Source organism: Delphinus delphis, chromosome 9 (genome assembly GCF_949987515.2).
Source record: "Delphinus delphis chromosome 9, mDelDel1.2, whole genome shotgun sequence".
In the NCBI taxonomy this organism is placed as follows: domain Eukaryota; kingdom Metazoa; phylum Chordata; class Mammalia; order Artiodactyla; family Delphinidae; genus Delphinus; species Delphinus delphis.
The window spans coordinates 66,332,509-66,352,473 of NC_082691.1; the positions used below are offsets into that span (position 1 = coordinate 66,332,509).

At 37.5% G+C, this 19,965-nt stretch overlaps 1 protein-coding gene across 4 annotated transcripts in view; it reads left to right on the forward strand.

Moving 5' to 3' along the window:
* Window positions 1-15,983, forward strand: part of ANLN (anillin, actin binding protein) — a 55,041-nt gene extending 39,058 nt beyond the window's left edge. For all 4 annotated transcript variants that reach the window (XM_060019945.1, XM_069540992.1, XM_060019944.1 and 1 more), the window contains 4 exons: window positions 4,429-4,515; window positions 7,829-7,936; window positions 11,679-11,851; window positions 14,640-15,983. In XM_060019945.1, coding sequence (XP_059875928.1) covers window positions 4,429-4,515; window positions 7,829-7,936; window positions 11,679-11,851; window positions 14,640-14,763 — 492 coding nt within the window. In that variant the 3' untranslated portion in view covers window positions 14,764-15,983. The remainder of the gene's footprint in view (window positions 1-4,428; window positions 4,516-7,828; window positions 7,937-11,678; window positions 11,852-14,639) is intronic.
* The last annotated feature ends 3,982 nt before the right edge of the window (window positions 15,984-19,965 follow it).

The window sequence follows — 19,965 nt, forward strand, 5'->3', positions numbered from 1 at the left end:
TGATGTGATGTGATGTTATGTTGTTATGTTATGTTATGTTATAAAAGAACAGTAGAGACTGAAGTAGGTGGTAATAACACCCTCTTGTCTCTCAGTATAATCAGAAGTTGAGCTGAGATAGTGCTTTAGTTAGTTGGGTTCAACTCTTGTTTCAAATGCCTTGAGAGTGAAGTTAGGTGCCTCCTTTCAGTAGAACTTTGAGATCTAAATTCTGAAAGTCTACAAGATTTCTTTTTGCTTTCCAGATCTGCCTCTGACTTGTGGCATTAGCATTTACTCAGCAAAATTCTGGGGAGTGGGGGAGATTGGCAGTTAGGGTGGGCTAGCTCTGACCCTTGGCTCTTTTGAGATGCTCATCTAGGTAGACAGTCTTCATTTAGCTGTTAAAGACTTCACTGGTTTTTTCTTTTCCCTGCAAAATTCATTGCCAGCATGCTTCTCTGTCAGTTCTTGCTCCCAGGGAATAAAGTGGTCACCCCTGATTTGGCTCACCCAGGAAGGGTACATTCCTTACTGGAATTTGGTCCATTAAATTTTTTTTGCTTGCACAACTCTTAGATAGCTTTAAGGAAAATAAGATATTCTTAGCTTATCCATTGTTTTCTTGCTGTTGCAGTAGAAATGGTGGTCTTTTGTGACCTTTCACATCCTAAGTGGAAGTGGAGCTCTGAACATGTAATGGAAGTCGAACTCCTTTCTGTGTATCGCCCTAACCAAGCACGCTGTGTAGATTTAATGGACAGAATTTAGATATACTTTGGTGTGTGTCTCTGTAGCTAGCAAATCAGCCATGGTTGGGAGTGAAGAGTCATTACATCATGACAGTAATTGCATCTGGTGTGGATTTAGGGCATTCCAGACCATCTTCATATTCAACTTAAATGTCTTTGTCAGATAGATTTCAACATAGGCTTTCACTACTAGGTCTATGTTAGTGACTTTCTACCCTCTCTGTAATGCAGACTTGTGTTTGATATGGGGTCCTTAGTTTTAGAAATCTGCCTGGAAGTAAAATGGTACAAACATTTGATGAAAATTATTGTTGATTAGCTCTATATTATATACATTATAGAGCAACTTTATTTTTCTCTATGTATAACCTACTAGGTAATTATTGCTCAGATAACTTTTGTTCTTTGGCGGTAAATTTATATGTGTGTATATGTATGTGTGGATGTATATGTAGATGATATGGCATGTATCAGTACTTCATTACTTTCTGTGGCTGAGTATTATTGCATTATGTTATACACTACACTTTGTCCACTCATCTGTTGATGGACATTTGGTCTGTTTCTTTTTTGGCTATTGTGAATAACGCTGCTGTAAACTTGGGCGTACATATACCTGTTTGAATACCTGTTTTCAGTCTTTGGGGGTATATATCTAGGAGAGGAATTGTGTGGTTATATGTTAATTCTGTTTAACTTTTTGAGGAGCCACCAAACTGTTTCTCATAGTTCCTGAACCGTTTGACATTCCTATCAGTAATGTCGGTTCCAGTGTCCCCACGTCCTTGCTAAAGCTTGTTATTTTCCGTATTTTTGATTATAGCCTTCATAATGGGTATGAAGTGGCACCTCACTGTGGTTTTGATTTGCATTTCCCTAATGACTAATTTTTGGGTTTGGAGGGTTTTTTTCTTTTGGCTTATACAACAGAAGTTTATTTTTTCACAGTTCTGGAGGCTAGAAGTCTAAGATCAGGGCACTGGGAGGGTTGAGTTTTTTCTAAACCCTCTCTCTTTAGCTTGTAGATAGCTGTATTATGTGTCTTCACATGGTCTTTCTCTGTATGTGTGTCCAAATCTTCTCTTTCTATGAGGACACAAGTTACATTGGATTAGGGCCCATCCTAATGAACTAAATTAACCTTAATTACTTCTTTAAAGACCCTATCTCCAAATACAGTCACATTTTGTGGTATGGGGAGTTAGAACTTCAACATGTGAATTTGGTTAGGGATGGGGAGGGGACACAATTTAGTCATAGCATGGTTTAAGCTATAGCATGAGTTTTGGGATTATCAGTGTTGGAAACATACTTGTATCTAAGGAATAAGGAAAGCTTTATAGATACAGAATGATTCAACTTTAAAACAAGCAATAAAAAAATCTGCTTTCAATAACTTATTGTTGGTTTTGTAATTTAGCTTATGTTTATTTTGGTTCAAAGCAATGTGCTTCCAATAAAAGAATCAGATTCCTTTTTACTCATTCCTCAGTAAATGGTTCTGGACACAATGGCAACTTGAGATTTCCGTTAAAATCTTCGTCCTTATCCTCAGCTTCATCATTATTGTCACCATCGTCATCAAGCTAACAATTATTACCTAACGACTATTGATGTTGAACATCTTTTCATGTGTTTGTTGGCTATTAGTATATCGTCTTTGAAGAAATGTCTATTGCCAATTTTTAAGTTGGATTGTTTGGAATGTTTTAATTGAGTTGTCTTTTTATTTTTGAGTTATAAGAGTTCTTAATGTATTCTAGATACTAAACCATTATTAGGTACATGATTTGCAGATATTTTCTCCTGTTTTGTACATTGTCTTTTCACTTTCTTATGCTTTGATACACAGAAGTTTAAAATTCTTTATTGTAATAAATAATACGTAACATGAGATCTACCCTCAACAAATTTTTAAGTGTACAATATTATTAACTATAAGCACAATGTTGTGCAGCAGATCTCTAGAATTTTTTCATCTTGGATGAATGAAATTCTATACCCATTGAATAGCAACTCCCTTTTCCCCCACTCCTACCAGTCCCTGGCATCCACCACTCTACTTTCTGCTTCTGTTGAGTTGGCTACTCTTGATACCTCATACAAATGGAATCATGTAGTATTTGTCCTTTTGTGACTGACTTATTTCAGTTAGCATAACGTCCTCAAGGTTCATCCGTGCTGTAACACCTGACAGGATTTCCTCCCTTTTTATGGCTGAATAATACTCTATTGTTTGTATGTACTACATCCCCCCACGTCCCCCGGCTGCCTTCTTTTTTTTCAATAGGAGTATTTGGGTACTATTCGACAAAACAAACAATGTTCTTTAAGCAAACATTTATTGAATGTCTGGATATGATTTGGCAATAGGATATGGAAACAAACATGAGAAGGACACGATAATTGACCTCAAGGATCTGCTGTGAGGAGGTGTGGGGCTGTGGGTTAGGACACATAAGAAAATATACACTGAGAGTCTCAAGGCCTAAAAGGCAAACTTTGGGCTCTGAGAAGAACAGGATCTGGATGGCCTAGAGTAGTTTCATATACAGAAGTGGGGAGAAAGGAGGCTCTACCACATTTTCTTTGTCTGTTCAGCTGCTGATGGACATTTAGATTGTTTCCACCTCTTGGCTGTTATGAAGAATGCTACAATGAACATGGGAGTGCAAATATCCCTTTAAGAGCCTGATTTTGATTCTTTTGGATAAATTCCCAGAAGTGGGGTTGATTGATTATATGGTAATTCTATTTTTAATTTTTTGAGGAACCTCCATACTGAAAAGTTTTTCATTTTGATGAAGTTTAATTTATCTGTTTTTTCTTTTGTTGCTCATGGTTTGGTATTATATTTGAGAAGGCATTGCCAAATTCATGATCATTGAAGATTTACTCCTCTGTTTTTCTTCTAAGAGTTGTATGGTTTTAGCTCTCACATTTAGGTCATTGATCCATTTTGAGTTAATTTTTGTATGTGGTATGAGGAAGGGATCCAACTTTACTCTTTTGCATGTGGCTATCCAGTTTCCCCAGCACCATTTGTTGAAAATATTGCTCTTTCCTCATTGAATGGTTTTGGTACCCTTGTTGAAAATCAATCTGGCATATATGTATGGGTTTATTTCTGGACTCTGAATTCTGTTCCTGTGGTCTATATGTCTATCCTTATGCCAGTACCATACTGTTCTGATTACTGTAGCTTTGGATTGGTTTGAAATTGGGAAGTATGATTCTTTCAACTTTGTTTTTCTTTTTCAAGATTGTTTTGGTTATTTGGGGCCTCTTGCAATTCCATATGAATTTGAGGATCAACGTTTCCATTCTGCGGTTCACTATTCTTTATTGCTGAATAATATTATATTGTATTAATATGCCAGTTGGTTTATCCCACCTTCTATCAAGTATATTCTGTTGATAGGGAATGGATAAACACATGTATTCTCTTCTTAAATCCGTGTTTTCTTTATCACATTACTTGGGACTTAGGGTTCTGCCTTAAGCAGGCTCTACATTGAATGAATTTATTCTTCAAAAGCATTTGTTGCTAAGGAACCAGTGGCTTTTGGGCCACCTATTTTATATTCCAGCTTTAGAAAATACTGTGTTTTCAAGATATAATATTCTCTATTCATGATTTATACATGTTTTGTCAAGAAAAACTGTTTTACAAATAATTTACTCTCTTTCTTCACAGGTACCCTTTCTATCTCCTTTGGAAGGCCATATTTACTTAAAAATAAAGTGTCAAGTGAATTCAAGTGTTGAAGAAAGAGGTTTTCTAGTAAGTAACATCACTGGATCTATATTTTCTTTTTTGCATTTTGTGAAGCATAGGCTTGGTTTCCAATAGGAATGAAAGTCTGTGTGACTACGTGATAAATTGGTTCGGATTTGTTGCATGTCCACTATATGCTAATCATTGTGCTGGTGTTAGAATATAATAGGCCACAGAAAATAATCCCTGCACTCAGGAACTTTTAGTGTAATAGGAAGAAATACAAGTGAACAGTTAAGTACCATACAGTACTATAATGGGAGAAAGCATAGAGTGCATGGGTGTAAATTGGTGGGACACCAGGTCTTAGGTATGAGTGGGAAGGCTTAAAGAAAGGTATTGGAAATAACTTGTAAACTGCTAGCTGAACAAGTTAGCCAGAGGGAGAGAAGAGGGAGATGTGCTCCAGATGAAGGGAAAAGCATTACTATGGCCTGGAGGGCCCTTCCCTCTCTCACCCCCACCAGAGAAAAAGATGACACATTTAGATAGTGGCAGGTATTTCAGGGTAGCTAGAGCTTAGATTCTGAGTGTGTGTGTGGAGGAGGGGTAGTGAGAGGAGTGATTGGGGAGGAAGGTGGGGTTAGGAGAAATGGAGCCAAGTGTTAGAGGGCCTTTTAAAGACTTCCGACTTTATCCTGAAGTCGGTTGGGTACTCTTGTAGGATTTTAAGCAGAGGATTAACATCAAATTGGGGGGTTTAGGGAAGTCGTTCTGACTAACGTGTGGAAGTGGACTGGGGAGTGGCAGAACTGAAGAAGATTAGTGAAGAAACTGAGTTACTGCATGAGAGAGGGGATGGGGGCTGGCAGTCAGGGTGGAGAGAAGGACCCACCATGGATAGATGAAGGAGGAAGAAGTGCAGACCCTAGTGGTTTGGCTGTAGGGGTGGAGAAGCAGAAGTAAGGATGTCACCCAGATCCCTGCCTTGCACAGCTTGTTGGGTGGCAGTGGTTATACTGAGATAAGGGGCCCTGGGTGGGGAGCAAGTGTCCATGTTGGGGGTGGAAACCATTTTTCCCCCAAATTTTATTGTGGTAAATTGCAAGCATACAGCAATGTTGATAGAATTTTACAATGAACGCCCGTATAGCCAGCATCTAGATTTTGCCTTTAACATTTTTTACTGTCCTTGCTGTATCATGTATCTACAACCTAGCTATCCTTCTAGCCAGTCCTGAAAATATCATATTTTGGGGGGAAGAATTTCAAAGTATATTGTGGACATTAGTATGTTCCCGTGAATCTTCAGTGTACATCCCCTGAGTTCTGACACAGGCATACATCTATGTAATCCAAATTTCTATTAAGATAGAAAATATTACCCCAGAAAGTTCCCTCATGCCCCTTGTCAGTCAGTCCCCACCCAAGGTAGGAAGTTTTAATGAGTTAAGTTTTAAATAACTTGAATTTTAGATGCATACAGACGCGTTTCAGAGTTTGAGTTTGGAGCTCAAGATGATGGACATTTTAGATGAGGTGAAGGTTTGGAAATCTGCAGCAGAGAGATAGTAATGGAAGCTCACGTGGCATTGAATAGCCAGGAGAACACTAACATTTAAGCCACAGACCTAGGAAGAGAAGCTCTCAAGGGAGACTACAGGGAGGGCAATGGAGAACTTAGTATCATGGTTGCCAGGGGAAGAGAGTCTGCAAGAGGGAGTGGTCAAATTAGATAAGGATCTATTAGACACTGTTGGACTTATTAATGAAGTGGTCATTCTAGGCTTGTTGAGAGCAGGAGCTAGATTGCAAATGGTTATAAAGGGAGTGGAGGGTGAAGAATGGAAGTGCAACAACTCTGAAACAAGGTTTGGCTGCAGAGGGGTAAAGAGAGTGTGATACCTGCAGAAGTATGTAGGGTGAAAGAAGGATTTTGTTGACATTTTAAGATTGGAGAGATTTGAGCATCTTTTAATTCAAATGGGTAGCTTCTAATAGGGCCAAAGAGGGCAAAGATAGAGGCAATGGGGAACCTGCACTTTAAGGAATAACACATGGAACAAGGTCATGAGAGTGAGAACAAATAAGACCCAAGCCACGGTTCATGATCTTGTACAGAATTATACTTTTTCCATTATCAGAGGAGGAAAGTATGTGTGTAGAATACACAGAAGATTGTGGGTGTGGTATCAGAAGTAGAGAAAATCTAATAGCTTTGATTTTCTTTGTGAAGCAAGAATTTGAGCTATACAAAAGATATCACAAGTCAATTTGCAGTTGCTGACAAAGGGCACAGAAAGAAGAGCTAGATTGTACAGAAAGTCCAAGCGGCCAAGGTGACTGTAAATCATACTTCGTAGCTTTTTTCACATGTAAATCCAGCAGGTGGCGCTAGATATTCTTGGAAAAGTGTCCTTACAAATTTCGGACTTGAAAGCAGTGTTTACTTACTGACCTTTTCCTTTAATGTAAATATTTCCATATTTTACTCTAGATACCTTTCGCCCCTGATACACTCTTATGACATTCATTTGCCTAAAATGTCTGACCTACTTAATGTTTGAGCAGGGCTCTTAACTACTTTAGAGTTAGATCTTTTCAGGTTTACTCTACCTTGAATCCTATAGGCCATTCTTATCACATCCACACTTACAGAAATGTGGTAAAAAACAATTACTCAGGACTCCCCCAAATAACTTCTGTCCCCTGTCTAAGCAATGCCTTTTAATTACTTCTAACCTCTATAAAAAGTAGAGGTAGTAATTGAAGTGGTTCAGTTGCTTGGTTCAGTTTTCCTTCCTGATGTGCCAGGGACAGCTGGAAGGAAGGAGACTACCAACCAGAGAAACTTGCTAAGTGATTCTAAAATGGTACTAGTCTAACTCTGCCAAGACTGATGAGCAGCAAGAAAAGTACATTCTGGTTTAGCTAGAAGGTTCCAGTTCTGCTTTGTGACCGTGTATTGTCATCTACTTTCCTTGGCCTTCAGTTTCCCCAGCTATAAAAATGAAAAAGCTATCCTCTTGTTATTTTTCCCTGATTATAGTAGGGGTAATGATAACTTGTATTATTTTTATCCATCAAATTTTTCCTTTTCTATTACCTTTATGATGTAAAAGGTGAACGTAAACACAAAAGGGAGCTGGTGAGTCATTTGTACTAACTTTGTGCTTGAGATTGAAATAACAAGATTCCTGGCCTTGATACAGAGTAGAATAAAAATAAACTTAAGTACTTTATAAAAGAGAGAAAAGAAAAAAAATCATGCAAGTAGATTTTGAAGTATGAAATATGTCAACATACTGAGGTTTAATGTATAGAAAACATTTAATTGATCCTCAAGTTTCTAAAGTCAGTATTTCATTGACTTTTCCAGACCATATTTGAAGATGTTAGTGGTTTTGGTGCATGGCATCGAAGATGGTGTGTTCTTTCTGGAAACTGTATCTCTTATTGGACTTATCCAGATGATGAGAAACGAAAGGTAATATTAATATTGGTGGTCAGTGGTGAAAGCCCTAACTGACTTTCAGGGAATATTTCATGCAAGTGTTCCCCGTGGCCCCCATCAACCACCCAAATGCCCTGTTAAAAATATTTACTAAGCCATTAAAAATGTTCTTGTTGAAAGACTAGTGAGTGTGTGTGTGTGCATGTGTGTGTATTTGTGTAAAAATTTTATATCTTATCCATTCCCTGTGATTTGACCACTCTTGAAATACCTTAAGGAATATATATTTTTTTTATGGAATGTTTCATAATATTTTTTAATTGATACTTTTAGTCAGAAATATTTTCAATTCACTTTTGTATTTTATTAACAGTTGATTTACCTAACTCTGAGATAAAACAGAAAGGAAAAACTACCATAGGAATATAGTAGTTTTGGTTTTGTTTCTAAAATTTGATAATAGAATTTTATGGATACATTACATCTTGTTTTTAAAGAATTTAATGTTATTGCCCAAGTGTGGTCATTTATTATCCAAAAACTGGAAAATAGAAATAAGCAGAAATATAAAGTAAAATCGTCTATAACAGAGATAACTACTATTCACATTTTGCTGTGTATCCTTCTAAATTTTTAAAATGTATATGTAATAATAGTTATATATCCATTTATGAATCTTTTTTAAACAGAAAGTATCATGTTTTTTATAGCTTAATTTTTACTTGATAATATCCTGATATCTTTCCACATCAATAAAAATACATCTGTGGGCTTCCCTGGTGGCGCAGTGGTTGAGAGTCCGCCTGCCGATGCAGGGGACACGGATTCGTGCCCCAGTCCGGGAAGATCCCACATGCCGCGGAGCGGCTGGGCCCGTGAGCCATGGCCGCTGAGCCTGCGCGTCCGGAGCCTGTGCTCCGCAACGGGAGAGGCCACAACAGTGAGAGGCCCGCGTACCGCTAAAAAAAAAAAAAAAAAAAAATACATCTGTGATATTGCGTTAGATAGCTATATGTATTACACTGTAGCTATATAAAATTTTGTTTTAAAGTTTATTGTGAAATATTTAGAACCTTGAAATAGACAAAAAAAAAAAAAAAAAAAACCAAGTAATTTCCATCAACCTCTGTGTTACCAGTCCAGTTAAATCTCATGTAATTTTCTCTCCCTCAGAGATAACCCCATCCTGAAACTATTTTGTTCCTATGTATTTCTTTAAATTTTTATTATATATTATATATAGGCTGTATATTATTGCAATTGCATATTTTGAAACATTATACAAATAGATCATACTGTATATACTGTTCTGCAACTTGCATGTTTTAAGTCAACATGATTTGTGACATTGGTCTAGGCTGGTGTGTGTAGCTCCAGTTTGTAGAGCTCTAGCCATCTTTCCCTGTACTAAAGTATTCCATTGTAAGAATGTATCACAATTAATTTATCCACTTCTCCTATTTATGGGCACTTAGATTATTTCTAAATTGTTGCTATTATAAACAGCTCTGCTATAGCTTAGCTACATGGATCAGAGCTCTTTCTTGAGTTTGTATCTAGTAGCAGAATTGCTGGTTTGTAGGGTTTCGCACATCTTCAATTTAGCTAGATGTTGTCCAGTTATTCTTGAAATTGGTTGTACAATGTTCTGCTCCCACCAGGATTATATGAGAGTTCTCAGTATTCCACATCCCACCAACACTTGATATGTCAGCCTTTTAAACTCTTGTTAGTGTGATAGGTGTGAAAGATTATTTCACTGTGTTTTTATTTTGGTTTTCCTTGATTGAACATTAAGAGTAAGCATCTTTTCTTATGTGTTTTGGCCATTTATTTCCGTAGTCTTTTGCTTGGCATATGTTTTATTTATCTTTATAATATCTTTTCATAAACAGAAATTTTTAATGCTACGATAAATCTGTCAGTTTATTGCTTTATTGTTTGCTTTTTTGAGTCTTAGTTAAGAAAATCATCTATATAGTCATAAAGATATTCTCCTATACCTCCTTATAACTTCTGAAAGTTATAAAGATTTATATTTCATATTTAATTTACCTGGAATTGATTTTTTTCCCCCAATCTGGAAACCCAACTGTGCCAGCCCCATTGGATGGTCCATTCTTTCTACACTGATCCACATGCTGTTTCTGACATGTATCAAGATATCATTATATATGTAGGTCTATATTTAGGCTTTCTATTCTGTTTCCTTTGGTATGTATCTCTCAGTCTCAATTACCATAGCTTTAAAATAAATCTTAATGTCTGGTAAGGTAAGTCTCCTAACTTGTGTTTTTATTCAATAATGTATTATTTATTCTTGGTCCTTCATTTTACACACACACACACACACACACACACACACACACACGGAAATATGTGTACCTGTATATTTAACTTTTTATAATTGAAAATGTTCAAGTGTTCACAAAACAGAGAGAAATAGTATATTGAACTCCTAGCTTCAACAATTATTAACTTTCATGTTTCATTTCTCTCTCCACAGCACACACACTTTTTTGTTCTTGTTGGTTTGCTGAGGTATTTTAAAGCAAATATCACACTTCATATTATATCATTTAACCTGTGTGAGTCAAGGCTGCCAGTTCCTAACATTCATTGGTCAGTACCCCAAGGAAGCCAGACTTCAGGCTAGCTTACCATTCTGCACTTTCTCTTCCTCATTGATTTTGGCCTTTGAAGGTTTCTTTCACCTTCTTGTGAGTTCAGTTATTTGGCATTTGGGGAATTATGGGAGGACTTTTAGACTATTTAGTCTGCCATACTTGCTGGAGACATAATATTATTATTTGTTTAAATAGTCCCCAATTACTGTCATTTAATTTGTTTCAATCTTTTCACTATTATGAAAAAATAGGGACTATACCCATATAAACATCTTTGTGCACCTATGTATTTGCTTAGTATAAATTTCTTTTAGGTGAAGTTGTAGGATCAGGGTATGCCCATTTTGAATGTTTTTTGATTGCTCTTATCAAATTGTCTACCAGTAGTCGACCATTTATGCTTTCACCAGCAGTGTATGAGAGTTTCTATCACCACCCCAACCAACCTACATAGGTTATTACCATTCTTTCCAGACTTGGCCAATCTAATGTTTAAAAATGGTATATTTCATTCTAATTTCTTCTTAAAATTATTAATAGAGTTAGCACTTTTTCTGGCTTTTTAAAAATCATTTGTGCCCATACTTGTCCCTTTTCTAATTTTTCAGGACCATTTAGTCTTATGAATTTTTATCTTTGACTGTCATACCATAGGAATAACATGGCTTCCAACAATCCAAAGCAATAGTTTAGCCTGGTCTTTTAGAGATACATAAAAAATATTTACAAATGAATTCTGATGTCTAGGTTTCTGTTTATAGAAAGGGAGGAATTAAGTGGGCTATAGACAAAAGGTGGTTGAATGTGTGTTTCTAATTGTTAGAGCTGGTTAATGGGTACATGGAAGTTCATTATGCTGTTCTTTTTATTTTGTGTCTCCTTGAAGTTTTCCATAACAAAAAGTTTGTTTTTTAAGTTGACTAAGAGCTCCAGTAGACATCTTTGGTTTCTATTTTTATGACCAGCAAAAAACAATAATAAATGTTAAATATGTTTCTCTAAACTCAGTGTAATTAAACTTTAACTTTTAAATTAATGCTTTTTTAATTTTAAATTTGTATCAGCTAGAATACTGTTTAATGCTTATTGACTTAAATGGTCTTGTTTATTTTCTACTAATCATGTTTTTTAAAAATTTGTTTTTAAAGAATCCCATAGGAAGATTAAATTTGGCCAATTGTACCAGTCGGCAGATAGAACCAGCCAACAGAGAATTTTGTGCAAGACGCAACACTTTTGAATTAATTACTGTCCGACCACAAAGAGAAGATGACCGAGAGACTCTGGTCAGCCAATGCAGGGACACACTCTGTGTCACCAAGTATGTATTGGGCTATAAATATTTCTATCAACTAAGTGATTGCCCGCTATGTTCTTACCACTGTAAGAAATATCAGCGATGATCCTTGTCTTTGAAGAGGGTACAGTCTTAATGAGGAAACAAAACACACACACATCAGTAAGAGAGTAAGCTAATAATTAAATCAATATAGTTAAGGAAAATACAGCATTCAAGTTATATCTTAGCTTATCATGTTTTCTAGTATACTCACAGTATAGCCATTTTCAGGACAGTTACCTAATATTCTTTGGGCTGAGTTTGAAGATTTCATGTGTAATTGAGAAGTCAAGTATTTTTTAAAGCGAATTGACACATCCCTTCCTGTCTATTCCCCAAATACCCTCGATTAACCTGCTGACTTACAAAACAATTTACTCTGGAAATTTCTGGTTGGAGATTAACAGAATAAACTACTGGGACTGTCACTTTTCGTTAACCCTAATCTTAAGTATAAGATGCAAAAGCTTATTGCTAAGAGTGTAAGGTTCTTTTGCTTGGATGCCCAAGAGAAGCTTGCAGACCAACTTCAATGTACAAAATTATGATTAGGGACAAAAGTTAGAATTTGACAGAATCTCTGTTAATCAGACTGTTGCTGGATATTGCAGACAGGGAGATGGGTAGAACTGGCTCCATGAGTTTCCGATGTGGAAATATCAGAAAGGTCAGCCAAGAGACACTCTATTAAAATAGAACAAAGTTGCCCAGATACCGCCAGTTGGTTTTAAAACAGAGAAAGAGGGGACGCGTTCTTTGGAAATTCTTGATGTCTAGATTACTTTCAGATTAATTTAGTTGAGCTCATCCACTCCTTTCCTTCGGGCGCCTTCTGTGCAGCAGTGACATCAGACAGGACAGGAGAGGCAAATTGGATTTATAGTCACTTTCTTTAGTAGCTACCCTGTTCATGGCCACAGTCAGTGAGGGAACCAACCAAAATTCAGTCCCCAAGTACTTCCTGACCACAGTGGCCCTTTTTAAACAGTACTCACATTTTTCATATAGTCTTATCTTTTACTTGTTACATAAACCCTCCCAGACCTCGACCTTCTCCTGCGGTAGAAATAGTTATATCACATATTGCTCTAATTACTCTGTAGTTCGCTTGCATGCAGTTTTTCTTATTATAACATTATTGTAATTTGAGTGGACACTTTATCCAAGCATTTGAGAGAGGCCCATGCTCAGCTCAGTCTTGGCTGAGTTTTTAGCTTTGCTTGGTGGCTTCTTAAAACTTATTTCACTTTTTGATCATATATTTTGCAGAGTATATACATTTTACAGTTCTGCATTCTCCTTTGTATTATTTATCTGTTTCTCCCCAGGGCCTTTTTGACCTATGCCTTTTATCTAAATTTAATGTATATCATTTTTATCTCTACTAACCAACCTTGCTATCTTTCCCTCCTTCAATGCAAAATATTTATCATCTGATAAATATTGCCTACTTTGAAATATAGATTATACATTTGAACTAGAAATGTTTCATCACATGGGGAGCCAGTATTATACAGTTGAACTTTGAAGTCAACAGATCTATGTTTAAATCCTGACTCAGTGACTCACCAAATGTGACCATGGCAAGTTACTTAACTTTGCTAGCCCTCTGAAATCTCCTGTGTCAGAGGAGAAGAATAAACTCCACAGAATGACGGTAGAGGTTAATGAGTAGACACACTTAGCATGGCGTCACGCACATGGAATGAGCTCAATGAATGGTCACTATCATTACTGTAAGTATTGTGTTCTCTCCATTGACCAATAGATGATCAACTCACTGCTTATTCACACTTATGCCATTTCTAGTACCAATGGGGAGAAATTATAAAGATGGAGAATGAGTACAATACAACATACTTCTAACACCCGGCTGTCCTCTAGAAGAATGGTCTGGCTTGTGAATTAGGGAATTCCCCTTTCCCCCCATCCTCGCCTGCCACATCAACTGGATATTCAACTTGCAGCTAAATATGGATACAAAGAAGAGATTCTGATATGAACAAAGAGATCAGGATAGACAAAGTCTTAGGATCTTCAGATCATTTACTGTAAATACTGTGCTCTACTAATACAGTGGGACAAGAATAATGGGAGACAGTACAAAATAGTATCTATAAGGCCAGGTGAAGGTTCATGAGTCTGTGATTCCAGCTCTTGGGGACCCTGAGTCTGAGGGATCTGGGGGGGCTCCCATATTCAGGCCAGTGGTGTGCTTGCTCTTCTAGGAAGTGACCCATGCTCAGTGGCTGTCCTGCACCACCAAATTGCCCAGTCAGACCAACTATACACGATTAGTTACTGCCTTTGGTGTGAAACTCCATCATTTCCCAAATGTAATCAGTGTGAGTTATGGTTCAGCTAACCAACCTGCAAGATGTTTCTCTTTTGTTGTAATTGGAGAAGCACTTTACTATGGGTCTCTTGATTTAGCATCCATTAAAACAGGGGTCCCCAAGCCCCGGTCTGCGGCCTGTTAGGAACCAGACCGCACAGCACGAGGTGAGCGGCGGGTGACCGAGCGAAGCGCCCTCTGCCGCTCCCCATCGCTCGCATTACCGCCTGAACCACCCCCCTGCCGGCCGTGGAAAATTTGTCTTCCATGAAACCGGTCCCTGGTGCCAAAAAGATTGGGGACCGCTGCATTAAAAAGTGGTAAAGAATTACTCCTTTTACTATTTAGGCTCCGCCCCCCCATCCCGCCCCAGCAAGAGTACTTGGAGATATGGAATGGGGGAAAGGATCCTGATCTTTTTGTTTGTTCATGTAGGAACTGGCTGTCTGCAGATACCAAGGAAGAGCGGGATCTCTGGATGCAAAAACTCAATCAAGTTCTTGTCGATATTCGCCTCTGGCAACCTGATGCTTGCTATAAACCTATTGGAAAGCCTTAAACTGTGGGACATTTCCAAGTCATATAGAGGTTTTCTGACTTAGGTCATAAATGTTTCTTAAGAGCATCAGTTTTGCTGGTTGCATTTTATGCTTTAAATACAAAAGGGTATGTGCCAATATTCATTCACTACATATTATGCAGTATTTATATCTTTTGTATGCAAAACTTCACCCGATTTATCTTCTGTTATTCATAAATGATTGGAAGAAAAAATGTATTATAGTTGATTTTGCCAAATTTTAATTTAAAAGCCCCATTTTCCTAGAAATCTAATTATTCAATTATTCATGTTAAAATATTTTTTTTTAAGTAAGGAATTTTGAGTTGTCTTCCTGGAGCTGTGGGTCTCAAAGTAGAAAGGTCTTCCAGGGTTGGAGACAGAAACCTCACACTTGATCATTCTTTCTCTAGCCTCAGTACTTTTTTCTAAAGGTTGTGGTCATTTATTGATCATGATATATCTTGTTACTAGAGTACTGAAAAAAAAATCTAAGGCACCTTGCAGAAACATTTTTAGTAATGGAGGTAAGAACTTTTTCAAAATAGCAAATGTTTATTAGTCTGAAGCTTAAGGCTGCCTTCAAATAAGAGATGTGGGCATAGGGGATATTATTGTGTGAGATTTGGGGGTTAAATGTTTTATTTAGAAGACTTAATAATCACATGGTTTACATTTACTCAGTTACTATAAATGCTGTGTGGTGCACATTTTCATGGAATACAGGCTTTTAAAAATAACTATTTTTGCTCTATAGCTTACAGACTCCTCAGATATACTTGTCAAATTAGTTCTTTCTGTTCCTGTAACAAGAACAAATGTAAATTGAAGAATCTTTATATAAGAAAAGTAAACGTTACCAAGCTACTATGACTAATACTTTGCTTGCCTAAGTTCTTGTCTTTTTTCTTTTTCACATCAGTGTATGACAGTGTCTAGACACCCATTATGAAAATCACTTGAGAAACTGTTAAGTCATGTATTACCTTTAAAAGCCTAATGCCTTTTTTTAAATTATAAAATATTGTAAATGTAAAGCATGGTCGCAACTTTAAATACACTATCACTTTCTTTGAATTGTTAGTTATTGATGGCCTCATTTATAAACACTAAATTCTGTCACCTCCTGTCATTTTATTTTTTATTCATTTAAATGTGTTTTTTCTTACATGTATTATAAAAATATATTTTATGCTCTCCTACCTAAATAAATACTTGCAAATGGCTTAAGGAGTCAGCTATTTAATAAATATTATTAAAATGTGCCGTGCAGCTGTCCTGCATCGTAGACTGCAGGCTTCTTGAGGGGATTGTACTGACTTGGTGAGGGTATTTCATTCATCTTTTTACCTCTAGCCCAGTGCTCAGCCCATTGTGTGTTCTTAGAGTCACTGTTGAATCAGGAGGTGGATGAAGGGTCCATTTCTGAGGCATTTCAATAGAATATGGTACTCGGACGCACATTCGAGAAGATGGAGGATGATTCCCAAGTGCTTAGCAGAGACTGAGTAGATAAGTAACATCACCAGCCAAAACAGGGTATAGGTTTGGTAGGATTGATGACAGGGCCCCTTTTATTTGTAGATTTGTTTTTATTTTTTTAATTTCTTTTTTAATAAATAAATTTATTTGTGGCTGCGTTGTTGTGCGTAGGTTTTCTCTAGTTGCGGTGAGTGGGAGCTACTCTTTGTTGCGGTGCATGGGCTTCTCGTTGTGGTGGCTTCTCTTGTTGCGGAGCACGGGCTCTAGGCGCATGGGCTTCAGTAGTTGTAGCGTGCGGGTTTCAGTAGTTGTGGCTCGCGGGCTCTAGAGCGCAGGCTCAGTAGCTGTGGCGCACGGGCTTAGTTGCCCCGCGGCTTGTGGGATCTTCCTGGACCAGGGCTCGAACCCGTGTGCCCTGAATTGGCAGGCGGATTCTTAACCACTGCATCACCAGGGAAGCCCTTGTGTTTATTTTTGAATAGGCATTATATGTCATTATACAAAATTCAAAAGACACAAAGAAGTTAAGGTGAAAAGTATGTCTTTTCCTCTTGTCACAGCCACTTTTGCCAATTTTGCCGTGTCCTGCTAGAGAGATTCTGTGCATATTACAGCAACATATTTCTATTCTTTTGTTCAGTAAATATATTTCACACATACTCGTTGTTGTAAGTGAAAGAAAAAGGCATAACAGTATTCCTTAGCAAACATTATATCTTAGTATATGTATAGAGGGTATATAAAGTTCAGTTTTAGAAGAAATTTAAGGTGATTGTGGAACATACGTTAGAAATACCTCATAAAAGGGAGCCCTCTTGCACTGTTGGTGGGAATGTAAATTGATACAGCCACTATGGAGGACAGTATGGAGGTTCCTTAAAAAGTAAAACTAGAACTACCATATGACCCAGCAATCCCACTACTGGGCATATACCCTGAGAAAACCGTAATTCAAAAAGACACATGCGCCCCAATGTTCATTGCAGCACTAGTTACAATAGCCAGGTCACAGAAGCAACCTAAATGTCCATTAACAGGAATGGATAAAGAAGATGTGGTACATATATACAATGGAATATTAGCCATAAAAAGGAATGAAATTATGCCATTTGCAGAGACATGGATGGACCTAGAGATTGTCATACAGAGTGAAGTAAGTCAGAGAAAAACAAATATATAATGTTGCTTATGTGTGGAATCTAGAAAAATGATACAGATGCACTTATTTGCAAAGCAGAAATAGAGACACAGGTGTAGAGAACAAACGTATGGATACCAAGGGGGGAAGGGGGAGTGGGATGAGTTGGGAGATTGGGATTGACATATATACACTACTATGTATAATATAGATAGCTAATGAGAATCTACTGTATATCAGGGGGAACTCTACTCAGTGCTCTGTGGTGACCTAAATGGGAAGGAAATCCAAAAAAGAGGGGATATATGTATACGTATAGCTGATTCACTTTGCTGTACAGCAGAAACTAATGCAACATTGTAAAGCAACTATACTCCAATAAAAATTAATTTTAAAAAAAAGAAAGAAATACCTCATAAACCGTGGGAAATACTGCTCTGAAAATTTCAGTGTTATGTGCCTAGGGGGATTGTTGAAACCATTAGAGTCGATAAGATCATCCAGGGAGTATGATGGTGGAAAGAGAAGCAAGAGCAAAAAGAACATGATCTTTAGGGGAAAAGTGAAAAAGGAGTAGCTGATGATTATCTTCTATGAAAGAAATACAAGAGTGCTGTCTGCCGAGACCAAAAAAGGCTCTTAAGATTTGACCACAAAATCAAAAAGTGGGTTAAAGAAAACAACTGAAATTCGAAATGGTCAATTCGATAAAATGGTTCAGATGAAAAATCAGGTTACACAGAGGAAAAGAATGACAGATTTGACTGCATGAAAAATTTCCTGGGCTTACCTGGTGGTGCAGTGGTTGAGAGTCCGCCTGCCGATGCAGGGGACACGGGTTCGTGCCCCGGTCCGGGAAGATCCCACATGCCGCGGAGCGGCTGGGCCCGTGAGCCATGGCCGCTGAGCCTGCGCGTCCGGAGCCTGTGCTCCGCAACGGGAGAGGCCACAACAGTGAGAGGCCCGCGTACCGCAAGAAAAAAAAAAAAAATTTCGTTCCTGACAAATTTAAACAAAGTTTAAGCAAAGTTAAAATATAAGCCCCAGACTAGGAGAAAATATTCACAACAGGTTTAATAATCAAAGAATTAATACACAAAATATATAAAGAGCTCCTTTGGCTGGCTATCATCGTTTAAGCATTTACTATGTACCAGATTATATTCTTGGTGTTTTGCATGCGTTATCTCATAATCTTCACATGACCTTATGGTATGGGCATTCAATGAGGAAACTAGAACTTAGGTAACTTTTCTAAGGCAATATGCCTGTTAGCAAGTGGCAAATCAGCATTTGAACCTAGAATCTACATACTTTATCATTATAGTATGATGTTTCTCAAATTACTAAGAGTAAGAAAATTTAACCTAAGAAAGAAGGGCAAATAATACTAGTAGAAAATGCACACACACACACACACACACACACACACACACACACACGCAGATCCGAAGAACCAACAAATGAAAAAATGATATTAATAAACAAAAATACGAATTTAAAAGGCAGTGGGTTATTGGCCCTTGAATTGTTGGAACTAGTCAGTGTTGCTGAGAAACCCATATCCTTGGTGAGAATAGAAACTGCTACAGCCTTCTTGGATGGTAACTTGGTAACCTCCAGTAATCTCTGAGCTAATACACAGTATCAGACTGTCGCATCAGACTTGCATGCGTCAGAGGTTTTATCCATATAGAGCTTTACTCATAATTTCAAGAACACAAGTGATCAAGGCACTGGCTAAGCAGGAAGTCTACAAAATCCTGCATGCCTCCTGGGTCTTTCATTCCTACTTGGGACAAGGAATAGATAAGATCTCACATGATGTTTGTGGGACATCTCACACAGCAGGGAGCCTGGAGGTAAGGCAACGTTACCATTTTGTACCCTATATAGTTATACAGCTTGTGTGACTTTCTCAGGAGCCTTGCCTCACGAATCCATAAATTCTAACTTTATTTACCATAAACAATTCTTCACCAGCCATATCCTACTAAGAGCATTCCATAGATAAGAGATCTAGCAAATATCATTAGTCTATTAGCCAGGAGGTCAAGTTTTCAGCACATTTACAAGGAGTTTATGTGTCACCTGCCTTCCTTCCTCAGAACAAAAGGCCAGGTACTTTAACTCCTTCTTCCCCACTCTCCTCAGATGAACTTTGAGGTGAGCAAAGTTACATAGAAGGCTGACCATTATGATACTGTTTTTAAGGGGAAAAATAGAGATAACCTGAAAGTCCATCAACAGGAAAGAAAATTGGAAGTAATCTCAAGCCCATTAATAGGAAATCATGGCGCACCCTTTCTACAACACACCATGCAATGTTAAAGAAGAAAAGGGATCCATATATATATAACTTTTCAGAACAACTCATGGGAAAGAGGGATATGCCGTGCAACATGAAACTATATACGTAACAGACCTGTGTATAAATACCTAGATGAAAGTGTGGAAGGAGCCACACCAAATTTTATATGGGAAAGTGTAATGGAAAGGTTGGGAGTAGTACTGGGTGGAGAAATGCTTTGACTTTTGACTCTATTTCTAGAATATTTGATATGTTTACAATGAAAATATTT